The sequence below is a fragment of the Aulonocara sp. 'chitande type north' Nkhata Bay genome, linkage group LG11 (assembly GCF_057382095.1).
Source record: "Aulonocara sp. 'chitande type north' Nkhata Bay isolate Kocher_YH1m ecotype deep benthic linkage group LG11, A_spYH_male_GT1.1, whole genome shotgun sequence".
Lineage (NCBI taxonomy): Eukaryota > Metazoa > Chordata > Actinopteri > Cichliformes > Cichlidae > Aulonocara > Aulonocara sp. 'chitande type north' Nkhata Bay.
The window spans coordinates 20,470,905-20,490,952 of NC_141354.1; the positions used below are offsets into that span (position 1 = coordinate 20,470,905).

Genomic DNA, 20,048 nt, shown 5'->3' on the forward strand with positions numbered 1-20,048 from the left:
CCATTAGTACTGCTGCAAAGCAAATTTCTTTTCTGACAGGTTCAAATGAACTGAGAGAGATCGACAGACAGAAAGATAAACAGAGACATAATCCACATTCAAGAAACCTTAATAGAAATGCTTAAAAAAATAATATAAATATATATTTGCCAGTGTTGATAAGTTGTTCAAGTGCAAGAAAAAGAAAGAGAGCAATGGAGAGTGAGTCATCTGTCAGATTTAGCAGCTGAAATGTTTCATCCAGTATCTCAACCATTAAAATCATGTGACAATTCAAAGTCAGCCAGCTTACTTTTAGCTGAAAATGAGGCTTTAGAGTGTTATTACTTTAAGAGAAATCTTCTGCCTCTCTTTCAAATGTTTGACAGATATACCTAGAGTTAACCACTGAACAAATACAAAATTTCTGCGAGCTTCACAAGGTGACTTTAACTGTTCAGGGCTTGAATCTGCCGCATACGACCGGCAAACTTCTAATCAGTACCGTCAGGTGAAAACTATGTAAACACAGAGCAGCCACTGAGAGAAAAGTAAGAAAAAGGTGATTCACAGTATCTCATTATAAAGAAAACTTTTCCTTCGATAACAAGTTTCAAAGACACAGCACTTTAGAGACTCTACTTGCTGCAATCAGATAAGTGCAATAGTTCAACCTCCAGGTAACTGAAGGTTGAACTGGATCCTGGATGCATTATCATATGAAGAATTATATGGAACATGCAAAGACCCCTCCTTGGCTTACACCTACCGGTATCCCAATGGTCCGTCCTGGCAGGTGCCCCCATTGAGGCATGGGTTGACGGGGTAAGCAGAACAGGACAGGTGGACTGCCTCACGGCCCCGACAGCCACATTGCGCAGTCAAAGAGGCCGCCAGTGACACCAGAGAGATGTTACCAGAGCTGAGAGCCACCGGTGCCTGGCTGAATGAAACCTCATTGCTGCAACCTCCAGACTGGCTGCAGTCTGTGTATGGGCAGTCATCCACACCCACCTGAGAGATGGACACGCCCAGAATGGCCTCCAGCTAAAGGTGATAAAAAAAGGAGTTAAGACACAAACAGAGGAACTTTCAAAATATGATAAGCTAAAAATAGAGACAAACTATTAGATTAGATTAGATTAGATAGAACTTTATTAATCCCTCGGGTGGGTTCCTCTGGGAAATTCGATTTCCAAAAAAGCACAGCACCGACAGAAGTTACAGAGTTACAGAATATTATATATATATATATATATATATATATATATATATATATATATATATATATATACACACACACACACACATATATATATAAATACAGAGACAATATAAATAAAATATACGAAGGGGATAAATAGAATAAATAGGAATAGAAATAAAAAGGAATAAAAATAAAAATACAAGTGAATTGCACATTTCAAGTATTGAGTCTATTGCACCGTTGACTATTTACAAAAGTATTGCACAAAAGGTATTGCACAGTGAGGTGAAGAGGCACTACAGCTTAGTTGTTCCCCCCTCCTTTGTCCTCCTGTTTCCCCTCCCTCTCCCCTCCAGAGAGGAGTTAAACAGTCTGATGGCGTGTGGGACAAAGGAGTTTTTAAGTCTGTTAGTTCTTGTCTTGGGGAGAAGCAACCTGTCACTGAACAGACTCTTCTGGTTGTTAATGGCCGTGTGCAGAGGATGTCTGGCATTGTCCAAAATGTCCATCAGATGTCCGGAGATGGACCCCAGAAAAGGAGGATGCTCTGAGGGACTGTTATGACACCACAGACTGGGATGTGCTCCTGAGCCCACATGGTGAGGACATAGAGGGGGCGACACACTGTCTTACAGACTACCTCAACTTTTGTGTGGACACGGTCGCCCCTGCTAAGACGGTACGGTGTTATCCTAATAACAAACTATATAATGAAACAAAAAACTAATGAGGGAAAGTAAAACAATGTTGAAACAAAGTAAAAAATAGCATAGAGCAAAACGGAACCTCAGCTCAATCAAAGATAGATAACTCGAGATTTTGCTGAATAAACTGAAGAAACACTGCAAAAATGGGACAAAACTTCTCTGCAATGATCTGAAGGACTGAAAACAATCACTGGTAAATTTGGTTTTATAAATCACTGAAACATGAAGTGTACTTAGTTTTTCATGGAACAAAAACCTGTGAAAACAATTGACTGTAGAATATTTTGATATAGACAGGAGTTCACGATCAGCTCAAAGAGTGTACTGACCAGGTTCTGTGGCCCTTAAACCAAACCCAAATCAACAAGTCTCCATCAGTGTGCTCCACAATTGATATGAGGTGTTTGTGTTGATATCCTGTGTTTGTTTTTTGTCAAATGCGGTACTGTGCATTATTGCCAAACCCTGCCTTTGGTCATCTGTCCAAGAGGCTTGTCTTTTGTGTAGATGCAACTTTTCACAACTAAACTGCGCTACCATGTTCTTTTCAGAAAGAGGTTTTCACTTGGAAAGCCTGACAAACAAGCCATATTTGTTCAATCTTTTTATAACGTTACTGTCATGAACTTGAACATTTAACATTCTATCCAAGGCTGTGAAGTCTCAGATGTAGTTCTTGTAGTTTCTCTGAACATTTCAGAGCCTGACCCTAGGGAAGATTTTTTGGGATTCCTGCTGCTAGGAAGATTGTGGCACTGTCTTAATACACACCTATAACACACCTTCTGTAGTTTCATTTGCTTCTGCAAGTGTAGCGATTTCTAAAAGAAACAATAAATGTGTACTTAGTTTTTTATAGGACTGCTCAGGTGAAAACTTTATTTTCCACATTGTAGGATTGTAGGTATCCTCGAAACTAGGATAAGCTTGGCTAACCAAAACTAAAACAACCATGAAGCTAAAATTTAAGCTGGCGTTTGGTCCAAACCCATGGACCAAGGTTTCATACCTTGGCATTTTTTGTCTTTGATTAAACTGATGAGTCCAATTCAGTTAGGTATAAAGCTGACCTATGATTAAGCAGAGGAAACAAAACTAAAGCTGAAATGAAGATAAAAAATGGCACACAACTAATTAAAAATCAAATATAAGCCCATCAAGACAGATTAAGTGCTGTGTCGTTAAACTTCAAATAAGACTAAGTACTGTGTGTGAAATGAGTGAAACTAAAACTAGCATGGGGGGAAAGCAAACTCAAACTAACAGCATTGAAGTCATGAGCTCTGTTTGAACATATTAGAGAATTTCAGAGAATGACAGGAAATGTCTTTGATCTGATGTCTACCTGCATCAGTGAAATCTGAATTTACTCTATTTCCCTTACTGTTATTTATGCACTTTGGTGTTTCTCTGTCATTTTCCCTTCCTCTTAAAGTTTTGCTGTCATTTGCTTTCCGTTGCCAAATTCACTCGCTTCCCTGCTTGTCATCCTGATTCTTTTCTCTCGTTTTGTTACTTTTTTGGAGGGGGGGGTAGGGGGTGAGAGGTTTTCATCAGAGTCCCTCAGGGTTTCCTGTCTCTCTCCAACTGTGTGTATTTCTTTTTTTGGAGTTTAGCTGTTCAGCTGACACTCTCATCCACTGTGACTTACACTCCCCAGGCACAGCTTTAGATTTTGGCTCCAGAGCCAGTTTCAACATCGTCTTTTTTCGTGATGACTTTGTATCTCTCTGACATTTTTGTTCTAAATCAGCCAAGGCACTTTTCCTCTTAACCCTGAGATAATTAAAGACGTACCTTTCATCTTCAGCATTTGATGGAAGTTATTTTAAATCATGCTGTGTTATTTATACTTTAACAAATTTTTATTGTTGTAGGTGCTGATTAGGCTTTTGAGCCAAGCTGCATTAAAGCTGGAGATGTGCTAACTATCTGTGTCTTGACACTTTGACAGGATTTATGTTAGCTTCAATATTTGAACAATATTTGCATCTCTGGTAATATGAAGGCTTTTCTAAACACACAATGTGTAGTTTGTTTTGCAGTTATGCCTTAACATGAGCATTATGCACAAAGTAAAACTAAAACACTGCTAATACCCTGCTGTAGAAGGCAACAGTGTAGAAAATTTGTATACTTCAAGGAAATCATCAAGACACCCCGACAGCTATGTAACCAAAGTGGGAAGGAATTATGTACTTATGTGTTATACTTCTACAACTAAGCCTAGTTAATCAGCAGTAATGCCACCAGGCAATTATTTAAACCTTGATTGAAATGAACTTTACTTTCAGGATATTAAAAAAAAAGTGTATTTATTGCATAAACAGTCACAATATGATAATAAAACACATGCAATAAGGTGTTAAAGGTTGTTTTTCTCATCTTCCTTTCAGCTTCCTTTGACTGTTTTGTTTTTCTCTTATACTGTCTCTGGTGTTATGTATTTATTCCCAGTGCTGTAGTGTTTCTGTGTATATTATCAGTATTATTAAACACTATTATTTAATCATTGAGTGAAATAGCTTTCTGGTGTAATTTCCTGCACTGTTTCCTTCATGTGAGCATATGTACAGTAATATTGATTCACTTTATCCCCCAGCATATAGCTACCCCTTCTTGAGGCTGAACCAGATGTTTCTTCCTGCTAAAAGTTTTTTTTTCCCCTCCCCACTGTTACCAAACGCTTCTTTATACAGGTTCGTCTGAGTGTTGGGGTTTATCTATATTATTTTTGGGTCTTTACAATATAAAGTGCCTTGAGGCGACTGTGGTTGTGATTTGGCGATGTATAAATAAAAGTGAATCGAATTAAACAGAACCAGAATTAACTGAACTGAATCGAGCTGTGTGTATAAACTGATATCTGTACAGACATGTATTACGACAATACATTACACATTTCTGTAGCTCTCTTTTGCTCCATTGTCAGTAATATTAGATGGTTTTGTTTTAGTAATATACTTTTCAGTTTTTGCTCATATTTTGGTTTTATTGGCCACTTGGAAGCAGAAGTAAAACTAAATACAAATTATGAACCCCATAGTGCATATAGTAACTGAAGATGTTAATGTGAACTGCAGTTATATTACAGTATGCTACAAATCTCTCTTTCTCCTAATAGATTTATTCACATTATTGCTTTGCCAGTGTCATAACTTTTATGCAGTCTTTTAAACAAGACGTCAGCTGAGCGACAGCTGACAGTTAGATATTTGATCTAGCTCGGCTGTCTATGTTTGCGCAAGTGTGTTTATTTAATATGCATATTTATATGATTCACCAACTGCCATCATCTGCCTGCCTGTCACAGAAATGAGATCAGAAGCAGCTCCCAATGCTTTAATGGTATATTTTCATATAAAAGTATACAAGTGTGTACATATGCACGCAAGTATGTGCGTGCATATGTGGGTGTATCACTGAAGAGAGACATGCTGAAGCAACATGTCCACATATTAATGTATGATCAATTTTTCACTTTTCCTGGCATGTGGGTGTGCATGAGTGTGAAATAGTTTACACTTTGTGTTAAATGTCTCTGCCTGTTGAACTGCACATATGAATATGTGAATGTAACATGTAATTGAGTGTAATTAATGCATCATTAATCCTATGGCTGAAGATGTAAACTGGATGGCTCATTTTTCCCGTCAGTTCACCACGTTTACGTTTTCACACTTCACCTTGCTTCACTTTATTTAGCTTTTGCACAATTATCTGTTTGCTTGTTGGATTGGGGCACTTCCTCTTTGATTTTCCCGACCGAAGAGAAAGTAAGTTCCTGAGATTTCCAGTAACAAAAATCACAAATTAGCCTTTGAAGGTTTTGGATTAAATAACTGGTTTTTAACTTACAAAGAAAAATGTAAATAATGGATTTTTATTAAACATCAAAAATGTGCTCAAGAAATGCCACCTTTCAACTGAAACACTAGAGAGAGTGGAAAAAATGCCAAAAAGTATAATAATTTAACATAATTTATATTCCTACATTTAAATAGTTTAAAGTGTATTTTCCAGACTCTAAGTCTTTCCTCACCTTGGCCTTGTTTGCTGCCACGTAGCCGTGCAGTTTCTCAGCCTTGTAGTAGGGAGAGCCGTGGGCAGCAAACCAAACATTAAGCGCCCTCCCACCATGTTTGCTGGCATCACCCACAGAGAAGATCTGGACGTTTTCCGGCAAAGTCTGCAGGAGTTCAGCCAACGTCAGACCCAGACGGGAAAAGCGACTCTTCTCACCTCCACCACTACTACTGAAAAACTCCTCCACTGTCAGGTCTGGAAGAAGAAGAAGGAGGGGAGGAGAACAGATTTGTTTACTAGCTTCAAAAATCACCATGGGAAATTAGAGGCAGCATAAAAAGCAGCGGACAGACAGAAATATCCTGATACTACAAGTTGAATGAAAAGGTGAATAAAACAGAAGGAAAAAAGGGAAGAGACAAGAAAGTCTGAAGAGATGGAGCTGAAAATAAACAGCAGGGAACACAAGAGATGATAGAAGAAGAGGAGCAGGGAGTTATTTCCAATATTGCGTCTGTGTGCCAATGCTGATGGAGCCTGATCGAGCTGATAGCCCTGAAACTGAGACCCTGAAGCACTGTGCCACATCGACAGTCACAGGAGGGTGTAAATGTGCGTCTTGTGTCAGTGCGCTGAGATGTTGTTAAGTCATTTCCATGACTAACAACTGTTTTGTTTGAGGTTAACAAGTGTATTTTCATATTTTAACAATCTGACATCTTCACTTTGGGACTCACTGCTCAGGCGGATGGAGGCAGCACGCTGCAAGGCAACGTGGTGCAGCTCTGTGACGTCTACTTGGGCGGTGGAGGTGACGTCTGGCCAGGTGTTGTCGGATACACGAACCTGCAGGTGGTATGAGCCGGGAGGAGTTCCCTCCCTAATACTGAGCTGACCTGAGCTCTGGTTCAGACTGAACAACCTGAGAGAGCGAAAGAAAGATTAGTTTGACTTATTTTCTGTTGCTGCTTAGAATTATATTTGTTAAAATACATCATATCTGCTTCTTTCTTGCATAAGAAGCAGGTGCTATTTTCAGTCCCAGCAAAAAAAGTGTGTGTACCGTTTCGGATTTTTGATTTATGTATGTTACATAAATACTTATGTCTGGATTTCCAAAAAAAAGCAGTGCAGAAATACACTTTATTAACCTCTTCCACTCTGGAGGTCTGTTTGCAAGGAACCATTTATTATCTGTCTATTAAGGGTATGATGGATAGGTTGGATATTATAATTGTTGAGCAGAATTCCTGCTGCAGAAAATGCATTAGTTCAAGGACTTATTGTTATAAGGCAAATACAAATTCAGACATTTCAGCTGTTCCTCGTGCTTGGAAAACCAAACACATTCATAAAGTTCCCAGTGAAATCTTCAATCCGGATAAAATCTTTCTCAGATGGGATTTGTCAGATCAAACTCTGACCAGATGGAGGTCAGCTGTTGAACATGGATCCAGGCCGGTGGGGGGGACTCTTGATCTGGAAAACTCTGGCAATCTCTGCTCTGCTGCACTACAGAGTGGATCCCAAACCTTGTGGAGAACATGTGCCGCTGGCTCATATTTAACCTCTTCACACTGAAGTGACCTTCAGAGCTCAGACTAGACCAATTAATTAAGCGTTACTGAACTGAGGCCAAAATGAGTCTGCGGACGGTGCTTGTGCTGCCGCTACAAAACAAGCTCTCATGTACCGTCTCCTGGAATACCGTCACGCTTGAGAGATTTCCAAACATGTCAAAGCACTTCACAGACAGGAAACAAATGAAAACATAGCATACCGATCAATTCCAAACAAATCGCTGTCTGCTGAGGCAGAATGCTGAGGTTTTCTGGTTATTTTGTGCGTTTTGTGATTTACTGAATGTCCCCAAATAGCACTTTTTTTTTTTTTAGCTTTGACATGTTTTTAGCCCAGCACGGTGGCACGGTGGTTAGCACTGTTGCCGCACAGCAAGAAGGTCCTGAGTTCAATTCCACCATCAGGCCGGGGCCTTTCTGTGTGGAGTTTGCATGTTCTCCCCGTGTTTGCGTGGGTTCTCTCCGAGTACTCCGGCTTCCTCCCACTGTCCAAATGGATGGATGTTTTTAGCCCCTCGGGCTCCTTCACCTTACCAGAACGCTTTTTCATATTTTCCCCTAGATTGTATCTTTTTATATGTAAATAACATTCAACCTAAAGCTGATCTATACTGTGAACAAACTGCTATCTGCTGTATGCTCTGATGAGGGGCGGCAGTTCAGGAGCATCTATGGTAATTCTCTCTCTCGTGGTTCCTTTGTTCTCGGCCATTTCTTGTCGTCTCTTGTCGTCCCTCTTTACAGGTATCTCATTAGAAGAAAAGGTGTCAGGGAGCGCAATCAGGCTCTCCTTTCAATGGGTCCGCGTGAAACCTTGCCCCATCAAACAAAATGAGTGCGCCCTCGCCGTGCTTCACTGGGAATTTTCAATACCGCTGGTTATGAAGTATTAATAGCACTGTTCCTGACAAGTCAGATCCCCTTTTCTATCTCTCGCCTTCCTGTCCTCTTCCCCTTCATTCTCTTTCACTCTTTCTTTGTTTCCCCCTTCAAACTGCCTGTTTCTCTGTCCCAATTTTCCTTTCTCCCCTTTGTCGCGCGGCACCTTTGTACTGTCTCTCCCTCTTTATTTTAAATCTGTCAGCTCCTGTGCAGCTCTTTTATTTTCTCTCTTTTTCTCTTGTGCATTTCTTGCTGCTGCGTGTCACATGAGAAGGGACACTTTAGCAGGGAATCTTTTCTGTATTAGTCCCAACACATCGTAAAACTACTTTACATCTGTCGTTCTCTGGATTCTTTCATCCAAAACTGGTCATAATATGCTCAACAGGAGTGTGTAGATTGGTCCAAATCACACTGTATATTGTGATATTGTGCATACATCTTTAATCCCAACAAAAAACATCGTCTTGTCATTCATGTTTTAATTGTTTCATTCCTTGTTCAGAGTTTCGTGAGCTGTATTCTACATTTACGTTGGTTTTCCAGTGGAAGGTGCAAACGGTACAATTTTACATTTTGGATATATTTTATAGTCTTATTGTGCAAATTAAAATCAAAAGGAACATCAGGTTTGCATTATTATTTAATTATGAGTAGTACGTTAACTAGATGAATAAACAAACAGATTTGAAATGTCACTGCTTACTTACGATATCGCACAACCACAATCCTAAGCTACAAAGGAATACATTGAAACTGCAGCCTGTCTGGAGTCATAAAAAATGCATTTGCCTGCCTAAAACAAAGCAGCATTTCCATTTGAGAACATTCAAAATGTTTAAAAGAACCAGCCTGTATCTGTTTCCATCTCTTCTCTTCATCATGAATCTCTTTCCTGTCCTCAAAGTGTTTACACGCATGATTCTCTGTGACTTAAGCTGAACTCCAGACAAGGTCCAGACGATCAGGTAAGGACATTATCTGAAGTTGCACTTCCTCACATTTAGAGCACTAAAGCAGATCATATCAGATGTGTTTGCACTGCTGGAAATTCTCATCTTGAGGACGATTACATGAAGATTTACTTTAAAGGGGTGAAGGGTCAAAAACTATTTAATGCTTGATCTAACTGCCATGAACGTTTGTGTTCTCACATATGCCTCAGCTGGGGAAGGACTAGAAAAGTTCAGGGCTGCAGTGCATGTGGGAAAATGGCCTTATTCAAATTTTTCTTCTACTTCTTTTCCTTCCTGTCTTTTCTTTGTTTTGTCTTTAATTGTGATTTAATTAAAAGAATCTTTCTCTATATTTTCAATATTATTGCCATACTTCTGACTTTATCTATATCTCCTTCTTTTTCTTTTTGCATTACTTAATTTATCCATCTGTGCTTTCACCTCCATCACTCTCTTTCTGCAAGTCACCTTTCAGGCATCTCAGAGTTTTCAGCTGATGAGATCAAAGTACCTGGTTGGTTTGCCTTCAAAACGGTACACTTTCTCACTCCAGTCATCAAGGTCGGGGGATTGAACTTGTCCGAGCACTGTCGTCTGGAGAATACCTGTCAGGAGGTGGGGAAAAAAAAAGAAACAAAAAAGTCCAAAAATGTATAAGCTTTGAGAGGAATTAGTTTTGAGCACAAAGGGTCCCTCCGGTACAATCCAAATATTAAGAGTGAAGGAAAAAAAGTAGAGGCTTCTTTAAGGAGATAAGGTGACGGGCAATGCCTCATTGGCACACACGGTCATGGTTTGACGGCACAGCAGTAATATGTTCACGCATTAGTTTCCCCCTCTTCCAAAAAAAGCTGAACACAGCTCTGTAATCTCTTTAGCCGTGAAATCAGCTGCCTTTTAAAAAAGCCTCCTGTTTACGTGCTCATCAAACCCGGGACTTAAGCTGGTCTTAATTGTTTGCTTCATGGTATGTTGTTAAGGTACGTGATGGATTCATATTAGCAGGTTAATGCACTTTCATGTGGAAAGGCCCCCGAGAGGGAATCCACTAAAAATACATTACAGAATACCTTAGTTTTTCCAGCAAATTACAGAGGGCCGACAGATGGTATGAAACGCTAAATAAGTGATGTGGGCTGGAGCAGGAGGCTGTGAGCAGTCGACTGTGACAAGTACAGTATTAACAACATGAGTGGAGAGCGCTCAGAAGGTGGTGGGAGGGCAACTCGTTCTCACTCCCAACACGTTACATACTGACGCTTGGTCAGGACCTGCAGGTGTCACATGTTAAAACATACTGGGTAACGCTTTAGTGTCATTTTTCAATATTGAAGGCAGTCTGGCGGACTTTAAAAAGTCCCTAAATGTCAGAAGGAGACAGCAAGAGACCATAATTAAATGTGCTCCGCTGTTGAAGGACACATCAATATGGTGACCAAGAAAACTGAGGAGATGCTTGCTGCAAATGGGAGAAGTTTGACTTGTAATGTGTGGTTAATGCTGTGAAAGAGCATAAAACACAATCTGTTCCTAAACCTAAATAGTGACAGAACAAAAAGGCAGGCATCTCAGATTTGTTGTAAATGATAAATGGTGATATATAGCGCCTTTCTACCTCAAGTCTCATTTACCCAATCACACACATTCATACAGAGCTTAATCTATACCTAGCTTCCTAACATTCGCACACATACTCGCCCTTCGATGAATGCATCTGGGGCAACTTGGGGTTTAGCAACTTGCCTGAGGATAATTCGGCATGAGGCTGGAGAAGTTGGGGATCGACCGAGCTACCCTCCTGGTTGTAGTTGTGTGATTATGCCTTCTACCAGCTCAACTGCATCCTTATTTTTTTCTTATGTGGAAAAATGAAAGTACGGGTGAAGACCCTAAACACTGCACTGAAAAATGGCACTAAAGGGCCACTCAGTGCATTAAACGCTTGATGTGAGGAGATTTTTATGTGATAGGGTGGGATAATAGAGACCTAAAGGTTTAAAAAGAAACCATGCTGAATCCCTCAGAGTGACCAGGGAACTTTTAACTGGGACAATATAATATAATACATTATGTTCTGGGGTAAAGGCGTGTTCAAGCAATAGTACACCCAAACTTTCTCCAGTGGAGTGTAAAATACTAGACTGAACGGTGAGACTCTCATGAAAGAAAAATCCAAAACCAAATGAATGTCTAAATTTTGTGGATACAAACAGCACACATTTATTTAAACATCGTGTTTTCATCAATTTCCAGTTTTCAATCAGTTTTCATCAGTGTGCAGCTAGTTTACATTTATTTTACACTGGTTCACTTTGATGCCTCACTAAATCAGAGAAAAGCCTGGGGCCAGTTTCACAGTTTTTGCAGCTACTGTTCACACCACAAATGTTAGCAGCATTATGTTTCACAAATTACAGATAAATTTACAGACCCTACAGGGCTCTTGCATGCTTACTGTTTTTACAAATGAAAAGCATCGCGATGAACAAAAACACTTTGTTTTCGCAAATCACATTGTGCATTCGGCACATTTAGTGAAACATGCCCACGTTTAATTTTCTCTGTTCGGGGACAACAATGAGATCACTGAATGAAAATGTCATAGATGCAACAGATGAATAGTGGTGAACAATGAAAAACTTGCCGTCACATCTAAAATCAACCCTTTTTTTTGACACAACACGCTTCATGTGATCTGTGTGTAGTTTTATTTGATCATGGCCATGAAAAAAAAAACTTTTTTTTTCACAGACTAGGACTTCAGAACCTATTTTCATAAACCTCAGCAAACTCTGTAGCTTTGATCATGGACATTTGGAACCAAATTATGTAATAATATATAGGTTTCATGGAGCTAGTCTCAAAAATTAAGCATTGGAAACCTCATTGAATTAGATAAAAACAAAACATACCTTCATAACTGTAGACAATAAAGTTGGTGTGTCCAGGTGAGTGGGGATGATCATTCCTGTCGCCGATCACAACTGTCAACGTGCTAGTAGAGCTCATTGGAGGAGAGCCGCTGTCAATCATGAGAATTGGGAGGCGGTACTCCTTCTGCCGCTCACGATCAAAAGCGCGGAGCGCGGTGATGGCTGCGCTTCCGTTCCGAAAGTCCGTCAGGTTAAAGTTGGTGGCGTCTGAGGTGAGCATCAGAAGCCGTATGGAAAATGGCCCACTGTTGGTGGAGGTGTCGCGATCGGTGGCATGAAGGAGCAAGGAGGTTTCATTCATTTTCACTGGCTGAGGTGCAGCTGTGTTCTCCCAAACAACAGGCTTGTAGGGGACCTCAAACTCTGGCCCGTTGTCGTTAACATCAAGTACAGTCACCACAACAATGGCAGTGCCAGTCAGGAGGGGACTCCCTGCATCTGTAGCCAAGACCATGATCCTGTGCTGTGAAATTTTCTCCCTGTCCAAAGAATCAGCAACTACAACCCAACCAGACTGGTCCACCAGGAACTGATTGTAGGGATCTGACTCTTTGGATATACTATAAGAGAAACGCCCATTTTGGCCAGAATCTAGATCAGAAGCTGTAACTTGAGCAACAATTGTCCCCACTGGCACATCTTCAGACATAGCTGGTGACTCATAGAATTGTGGAAAGAAGACAGGAGGATGGTCATTGGAGTCTTCCACTTGAATGAGACAATAGGCGAGGCTGAAGAAATCGGCATCTTCGGCCTTCAGGGTCAGATTGAAAGTCCTTTCGTTAGGCTTCTCAAAGTCAACTTTCTTCTTAAGTTTTATTACGCCACGTCGATTCACTTTGTCTGTCTCCACAAAGAACTTTCTGTTTTCATCACCACCTACAATGCTGAAGGTTACCACAGCATTCTCGCCCTCATCTCCATCTGTGGCAGAAACTACAAGAACCTCGCTATTCACCTCAAGGTCCTCAGTCACCTGATCAACACATAGAAGTAAGTGATCTATTTACATGCATCACTGGTAAAATAAATGTAAATGTTTAAAGAAGGTTAGCGAGGTTGACTCACCTGAGTATTGTAGAGTCTCTGAGTGAAGATGGGTGGATGGTCATTGACATCTGAAACCATAATGGTGGCTGTCCCTGTCCCTGCCAAACTCCCTCCATCACGGGCCTCCACCACTACCAGATACCGGTCCTCCATCTCCCTGTCCAGAGAGCGTAGTACTGTGTAGATGGTGCCCGTAGTGGCATTGATAGAGAACAGGTTGAGGTTGATCTCGTTGCGAATGTTCTTGATGATGCTGTATGTGAGCAAGGCATTCCTGCCCTCATTGGGGTCATCCAGATCCATGGCACGCATTTCCATGACGGATGTGTCTGCAGGTGAATTTTCAGGCACTTGACCAAGAAAACAACCATCTACTTCCAGTGCTGGGCAGGGGAAGAAGGGAGCATTGTCATTGATGTCTCTGACTTCTAAAAGTACATCAGCAAATCCTGTGAGACCTGCCCCTCCCTCATCTGTGGCGAGGACAAGGAATCTCCAGGCAGGGCGCTCCTCGCGGTCCAGTCGACGTTGAGCATAGATTCGTCCAGTGCGCTCATCAATGGTAAACTCACCACCAGCACCCTGGCCATGGAGGGAATAGCGAAGAGCACTCTGGTCAGCTTCCTGATCGGGATCTGTAGCTGATACCTACAAAAATTACACAGAAATATAACAGTAAAATAAAATCTAAAATTCTCAAAACACTGAGTTTGTAGTTCAAATTAAAAATTAAAGATCAAGCTTGCTGTTTTAGTCACAGTGTTACTAGAAATTTCCAGGTGATATAAAGCACTGTGTAAATGTTTCCCCTGATTTCTTTCAAGGAGCCAGGCTTTCTGGAAATATTTTAAAGTGGTCTTAAGCAATAGTTCTCCAGGCTTTCTGCACACTGGCTGCTTCTTCACTCATTTTCAATCCACTTCTTGTACCTGATCATTTTCAGATGATTGTTTTTTTTTTCCTAAGCCAATGAATATTAGAATAGAATAGAATTAGAATTCAACTTTATTGTCATTGCACATGTCACAGGTACAGGGCAACGAAATGCCCTGTACCTGTGACATTTAAGCATAACAAAGCCCATCTATAACTCCATGGATGAAAAAGTGTTGCATACACACATAACGGATAGCTTAGCAAAGAACTATCTTTGGGCACATTTTTTAACTAGCAGTCTGCAAAAACTGCAGGTTCTGTGATGGTTTGGGTTTGCATTTCAGTTACTGTTGTTGGGGATTTTGTCAAAATTTGTCAGAATTTTGAACGCAGAAAAACACCATCAGATTTTCATTTACACATTGCCTTCTAGCCTGTCTGATTGGAAATAGTTTCATTTTTCAGCATGGCAATGGTCGCAAAGTCACTGCCAGTGCAATAAAATATACCTAGATGGAAAAACAAACAATGGAATTTCCCCAGAGTCTGGACCTCAACATTACTGAAGCAGAATAGAAGGCAGCCAACATCTAAAGAAGAGGTTTGAATGTCCTTGAAGAAGCCTGAAGACCACTTAAAGAAATGATGAGAAAGCTTGGCTAAGAGAGTTCAGGTTGTGTTGAAATATAAAGGTGGCCATACCACAATATCAATATTGTTAACATCACAGTATTACCAATACTAATGGTCCCTCACATTAATATCCTAAAGTATTATGTTGTTAAGCGTAAATAAACATATTCATTCCTAACTTTTTCATTTACCAGGAGCACATACTTTAACAGATACCATTATTGTTAACTGCTATGGTTTACCTTAAGGAACTGTTTTAAAATTTGATGTTTCACAGAGCCTTTGACAACCTGTTTCTGCACGAGATGACAAAATTTATGTCACCCAGATTCCTCTGGACACACAGATGCATGAACTGTATTCTGGGCTTTAAGCCAGATGCTGCATTTTATAACATCAGATCTTTATTCTAATTATTTGAAGTGCTTTTGTGTATGAAATGCTGACTAGTCCCCATTTTTAAATTGGAAAAGTGGAAAAAGGGCTGAAAATGTCTTCAGAATTAAAGCACGAAACTTATTGCAGACTTACTAATCAAGCTTTTGATGATGTTGAAAATAATTTTAAACTTAAAAAATTACAAATACATAAAAAATAATCATCAAAAAACACCAACTGAACATTTCCTTGTTAAAAAAGTGGCTTCATTATAGAAGGACTGCAGCAAAAGTTAATCGCAAGCTGTCACATTTGTCGTCGCAAGTCCATTCAATAACATTTTTTTTCTTTAAAGAAACAGTTTTTTTTATTGTTCTTTTATACATCAGGCAGTTTCTTATTAAAAAAGCTGAACTGCTTGTTCATTATGTACAAATGTGAAGCCCAACAAATAGGACACGAGGCAGGGAGCTGATTGCAGCAGCTGCCCCTGCACAAGGGGACTTGCCAACACAGGAATAAACATTTCTCAGTTGCTTTGTCCTGTTTGCTTAATTAACCAGCCTTCCTGCTATCTCTCTGAACAAGGGGACAAGAGCAGCAGAAACGAGACGAGCTCTCACATCTGTCAAGGAGACACACAATGCAATTAAAAGTTAATAGACACAGACAAAAGCAAGAAAAAGTACACTTTTACCCTTTCTCTTCCTCTTTTCTCACCAGAGGGTTTGTTTACAGAAGGCTTTGAAGTCATCCCCCCTTCCTCCCTTCCCCAGCCACCTCCCCCATGTGGGTTCTTTGCATTTCTTGACAACGTGATGCAGGTACACAATATTGAAGATGAGCAGCCGCGGCACCGCAGAGCAGGCTGCTGCGCAGGTGAAGTCAAAAAATATTCATTTCAAATTGGATTTTCCCCTCTGTTCGCTATCTGCTGAATTATATTTGAGGGCAAGGGCTGAAAGTGGCGGGCATTGAGGGAGGCCCTGGTCGCCGCGTAGCAGAAAAAACTATCGAGAGCGTTAGAGAGGAACCAAACGCACATCAAATCAATTCCAGCAGGCGAGGGGAAGTAGGCCCAGGTTGAGGGCTTGGTGACACATGCCTCTCTGACAGAGATTACTTCCCTGGCCTCCCAGACGCGCTTCCACCTTTTTAATCTGATTTAGCTTGGCGGCACATGCATATTACTGTGAATTACCGGTGATAGGTGTGACGAAATGAAAGCCACAGGAGGAGGAGGCTGACTCTGACTTTTCTGAAGCAACTTTTCAAATGGCAGGCAGTTCCTGTCAGGAGGTTTTGGTTGGTTAAACACTGGCGCCTCTGTCAGCTAATATTGTGCTAACCAATTTCATACATGTGCGATGTGTTAGTATGTGGTCACTTGATCTCAGGTAGGTTTTTGCTCCAGGCTAATACAGCTCGATGTTCCTAATGTAACAAACACAATTAGGTTTGTTTCCAGTACATCTGATACATTTTCACATATTGTTCATATAAACACTAACATTTTCACAATAAACTCCTTTATCTTAAAGGTATGTTTGGGAGGTGCTACTTTCTCAAGTTTATATGTTAAACAGTTTCATCTGGACTGAGTGGACATGTGATCAGTGCTTAAGGCTAGAGGCTAAAGCTAATGGCTAACAGTTACAAAAAAAATGAAAACATGCCATCAATCCATCCATTCATGTGTTTTGTAGTTACGCTGTATATGGTCATAAATTGACTAATCCATTATTTTGTTGTGTGAAAAGAGTAAAAACTTGGCACTTATTAGTAGTGGAAAACAAAGAGAACTTAGCTTAGTCTGGCTCTATTTGGGGTTCTTGGCTGAGCTCAGCTCTGTTTATGGGAGTTTCCTAAGAGCAGCCAATCAAATTCAGCTTAAACCGTTTGTAAGAATTTGAAAAAGACAATGCTGTGAGTGTGACTCCTTTTAGCAGTTGCTCTGTCTGTTGCATTGCAAAAGTCATAAAAATTCCCGCTAAGCATCACCAGAAAAGGAAATGTCAAATTCTTAAGAACATAAATTGCTGTTTAATTATATATGATTTTGTATAATTTTTTACGACGCGACTAAAACTTGAAAAACCGCATTGTCTATTCTAATGTCAGTGTTTTAAAATCACAACTGAGTTGATTATAGTGAACATAATCCGATCTAAAATGACTAATAAGAGTCCTTTAAGTAACTTTTAATACGACACAAACAGATTCGCTAACCTCTAGGATGAAAACAGGAAGCTGGGTGAGTTCTTCCATCACAGCAGCGTGATACTCGGTCTGGCTAAAAACTGGTGCCTCATCGTTGCGATTTACCACCTGAACGACCACCAGTGTCTCGTTCTCCCACTTCCCGTCTGAGGCCACCAGCCGGAGCTCGTAGCGCTGCTCCATCTCATAGTCAAGAGGTTGAGCCACAAAGATGGTGCCCACTTCAGGTTCCACGTCGAAGGTGCCCATGGTGTTTCCTGATGTGATCTGGTAGCGCAGCTTGGCATTAGCACCTGGATGGAAGACATTAAGCACTTGTCAGTTTTTTAAAATCTTTTCTACGAAACTGATTTATCCGATCATACTGCTTAGCTCTGGAGACAAAGGTAGGAGGAGGATGATGTTCCTGTTGCTTCCAAAAAGGACTGTTTAATTTTATTGAAATAAGAAGGCTGCAAAATCCAGCACATCTGGTGAAGAGTTGTATATGCTACTATCACTCATATCAGTTGAATGCATCATTGTTGTGTTGCATTTTTGCTTTGGTAGAGTACGAGTTGGGCTTTCTAAAACTAAAATTTCGCCTGGTAACGGGGGCATAAATAAAGAATCTTTTGACATTTTATAAAATATTAAGTTATCATAATCACATATAAGTGTATAGATGTGATACTAAAATTGCAACACTAATGACCAGCGTCTCATGTTATGCAAATGCTCTTCCTGTGGTGCTAGTCTGATGAAAGCTCTAATTTTTAAAGATCAGTCACAGTCAAGTGATTATCACTGTGGTAAAAATGTCTCCCATTTTTTTCTTATCTATGCCCCATTAAAAAATAAAAAAAGTTAACCAAAAATGTGAACCAAAAATTGAGGTAAGACTCAAACTGTGGATTGAGAAAACCCTTAATCCTCTGCACACAGAATTATAATAAAATGAGGTTTTGTAAGAAGCCATAATATAAGCTTTCTGGTCAAATTCTTCAGTAGAATCAGGTATTTCTCTTACAGTTGGGGTTATTAATACCTTGGCCTCCTCAAAATCTCCTCACACAAACAGTCGTTTCCCCATCACGCAATTAATTTTCTAGAGACCTACAGAAAGGCTCAGAATTAAAGTAAGATGTGCTTTTTGTTACAGCAGAAACTTGGGTTATTCTGTTGTGACTATTTAAGATTTAGGTCCATTTAAATTGGATAGTATGAATAGACACACTTCTTGTATACTGAAACTCTCACACATTTTCCATTGTGTTTCCAGAACAGATGAGTCGGACACGAGTCGGCCTTTAGTCGGCCCGAGGGTCCAGTGAAAGGTACTGAAAATGCATCCTGATCAGATGCCACTCTCTCACCTCTGCTGTCAAAAATGTAGCTGTTGCTCTACTCAGAGAAAGAGTAAAGACTTCAGATATGTGGTGGGAACCCACATAAGGAAACTAATTTCATAAATTATTTGCAACCACATATTTTCAGTCATGACCACAGGTGATGGCCTGAATGTACACTGACTGTTCAGTCTGCAGCTTTTTCCGCTCACCACAGCAGCCAGTTATGATGTCTGCAGTACCGCTCACTCTCACTTCAGTTACCCTCACTACTAAACAACGCCTCAAGAACAGCAGCTCACTTGGGACATCGACTCACTTTCAACTCTGACACGGTTACAAACGGTCATTTCTTCATTTCTCTATTGTCTGCCATTTGATCCCATCTCTTCCTGCAATCTTTGGTCTCCTTCCTGCTTTTTTTTCTGCTCCTGAAGGACTGGTCGCAACAGAAAGTGGCAAACTTCTGAGAGCACTGTTCTTTAACGGCATCATGCGTTGTTCTTGGTGGATTTACCCGACAAATGTCACAGGGACAAAAGGATTTTCCAGAAGGAGAATAACAAAAGCAAAGTCCTCTTTCAGTTGCTCCCTTTAAGGGTCGCCACAGCAAATCAACTGCCTCTCACCTTGTCCCCAGCTGACTCCTTCATCCCACCAACCCCATGTTTGTCCTAAAATAATGAAAGCAAAGCGAAACACCCTTTTGTAGTTTTTACCTTTACTATTTCTACTAATATTTTCAATCACATGTTCAGTGATTTTGCAGACTAAAACTATGGTTGGCTTTTATTTCAATGTGTGTTGTAAATACACAGTTTTTTCCATAAGTTCTCTAAGTATTAAAAATGATTCTTTGAACTGATGCCACAATATTTTTCTATGTCTTGCTAACTGCTTTGATGTTTAACCCCAATCAAAAAGCTTGTAAAAATGAAAATGATGTCATGTAATGCAAGTAAAGTCCAAAACAGAAACTTTATATTGGCTAGTTTTAATTAAGGAAGTATAGCAGATTATCTGCTAATTGGAAGGTTGGTAGTTCGATCCCTGGCTGCTCCAGTCTCCCTGAAACAGACTGAACCCAGATCTGCTTGTGATTCATTCATTGGAGAGTTAAAGTTAGAAAGAAAGCACTTAGATAAAAACATTGGGTGAATGAGACCTGTTGTGTTGAGTTCTACATTAAAAAAAGAAAATTATATTTAATATCTAGGGTCAAGTGGATTAATCCATGTTACTACTCCGGCTCCCAAATGCCGAATCTTGATGTTATTCTAAGCTGAAAACATA

The 20,048-nt window shown here is 40.2% G+C and overlaps 1 protein-coding gene across 1 annotated transcript in view; it reads right to left on the reverse strand.

Moving 5' to 3' along the window:
* LOC147318861 (neural-cadherin) overlaps positions 1–20,048 on the reverse strand; it is a 151,295-nt gene that overhangs the window by 18,319 nt on the left and 112,928 nt on the right. The window contains exons 17-23 of the mRNA XM_086311010.1: positions 17,437–17,720; positions 13,339–13,968; positions 12,250–13,246; positions 9,849–9,942; positions 6,657–6,841; positions 5,936–6,174; positions 749–1,026 (exon numbers count right to left, since the gene is read on the reverse strand). Coding sequence (XP_086167136.1) covers positions 749–1,026; positions 5,936–6,174; positions 6,657–6,841; positions 9,849–9,942; positions 12,250–13,246; positions 13,339–13,968; positions 17,437–17,720 — 2,707 coding nt within the window. The remainder of the gene's footprint in view (positions 1–748; positions 1,027–5,935; positions 6,175–6,656; positions 6,842–9,848; positions 9,943–12,249; positions 13,247–13,338; positions 13,969–17,436; positions 17,721–20,048) is intronic.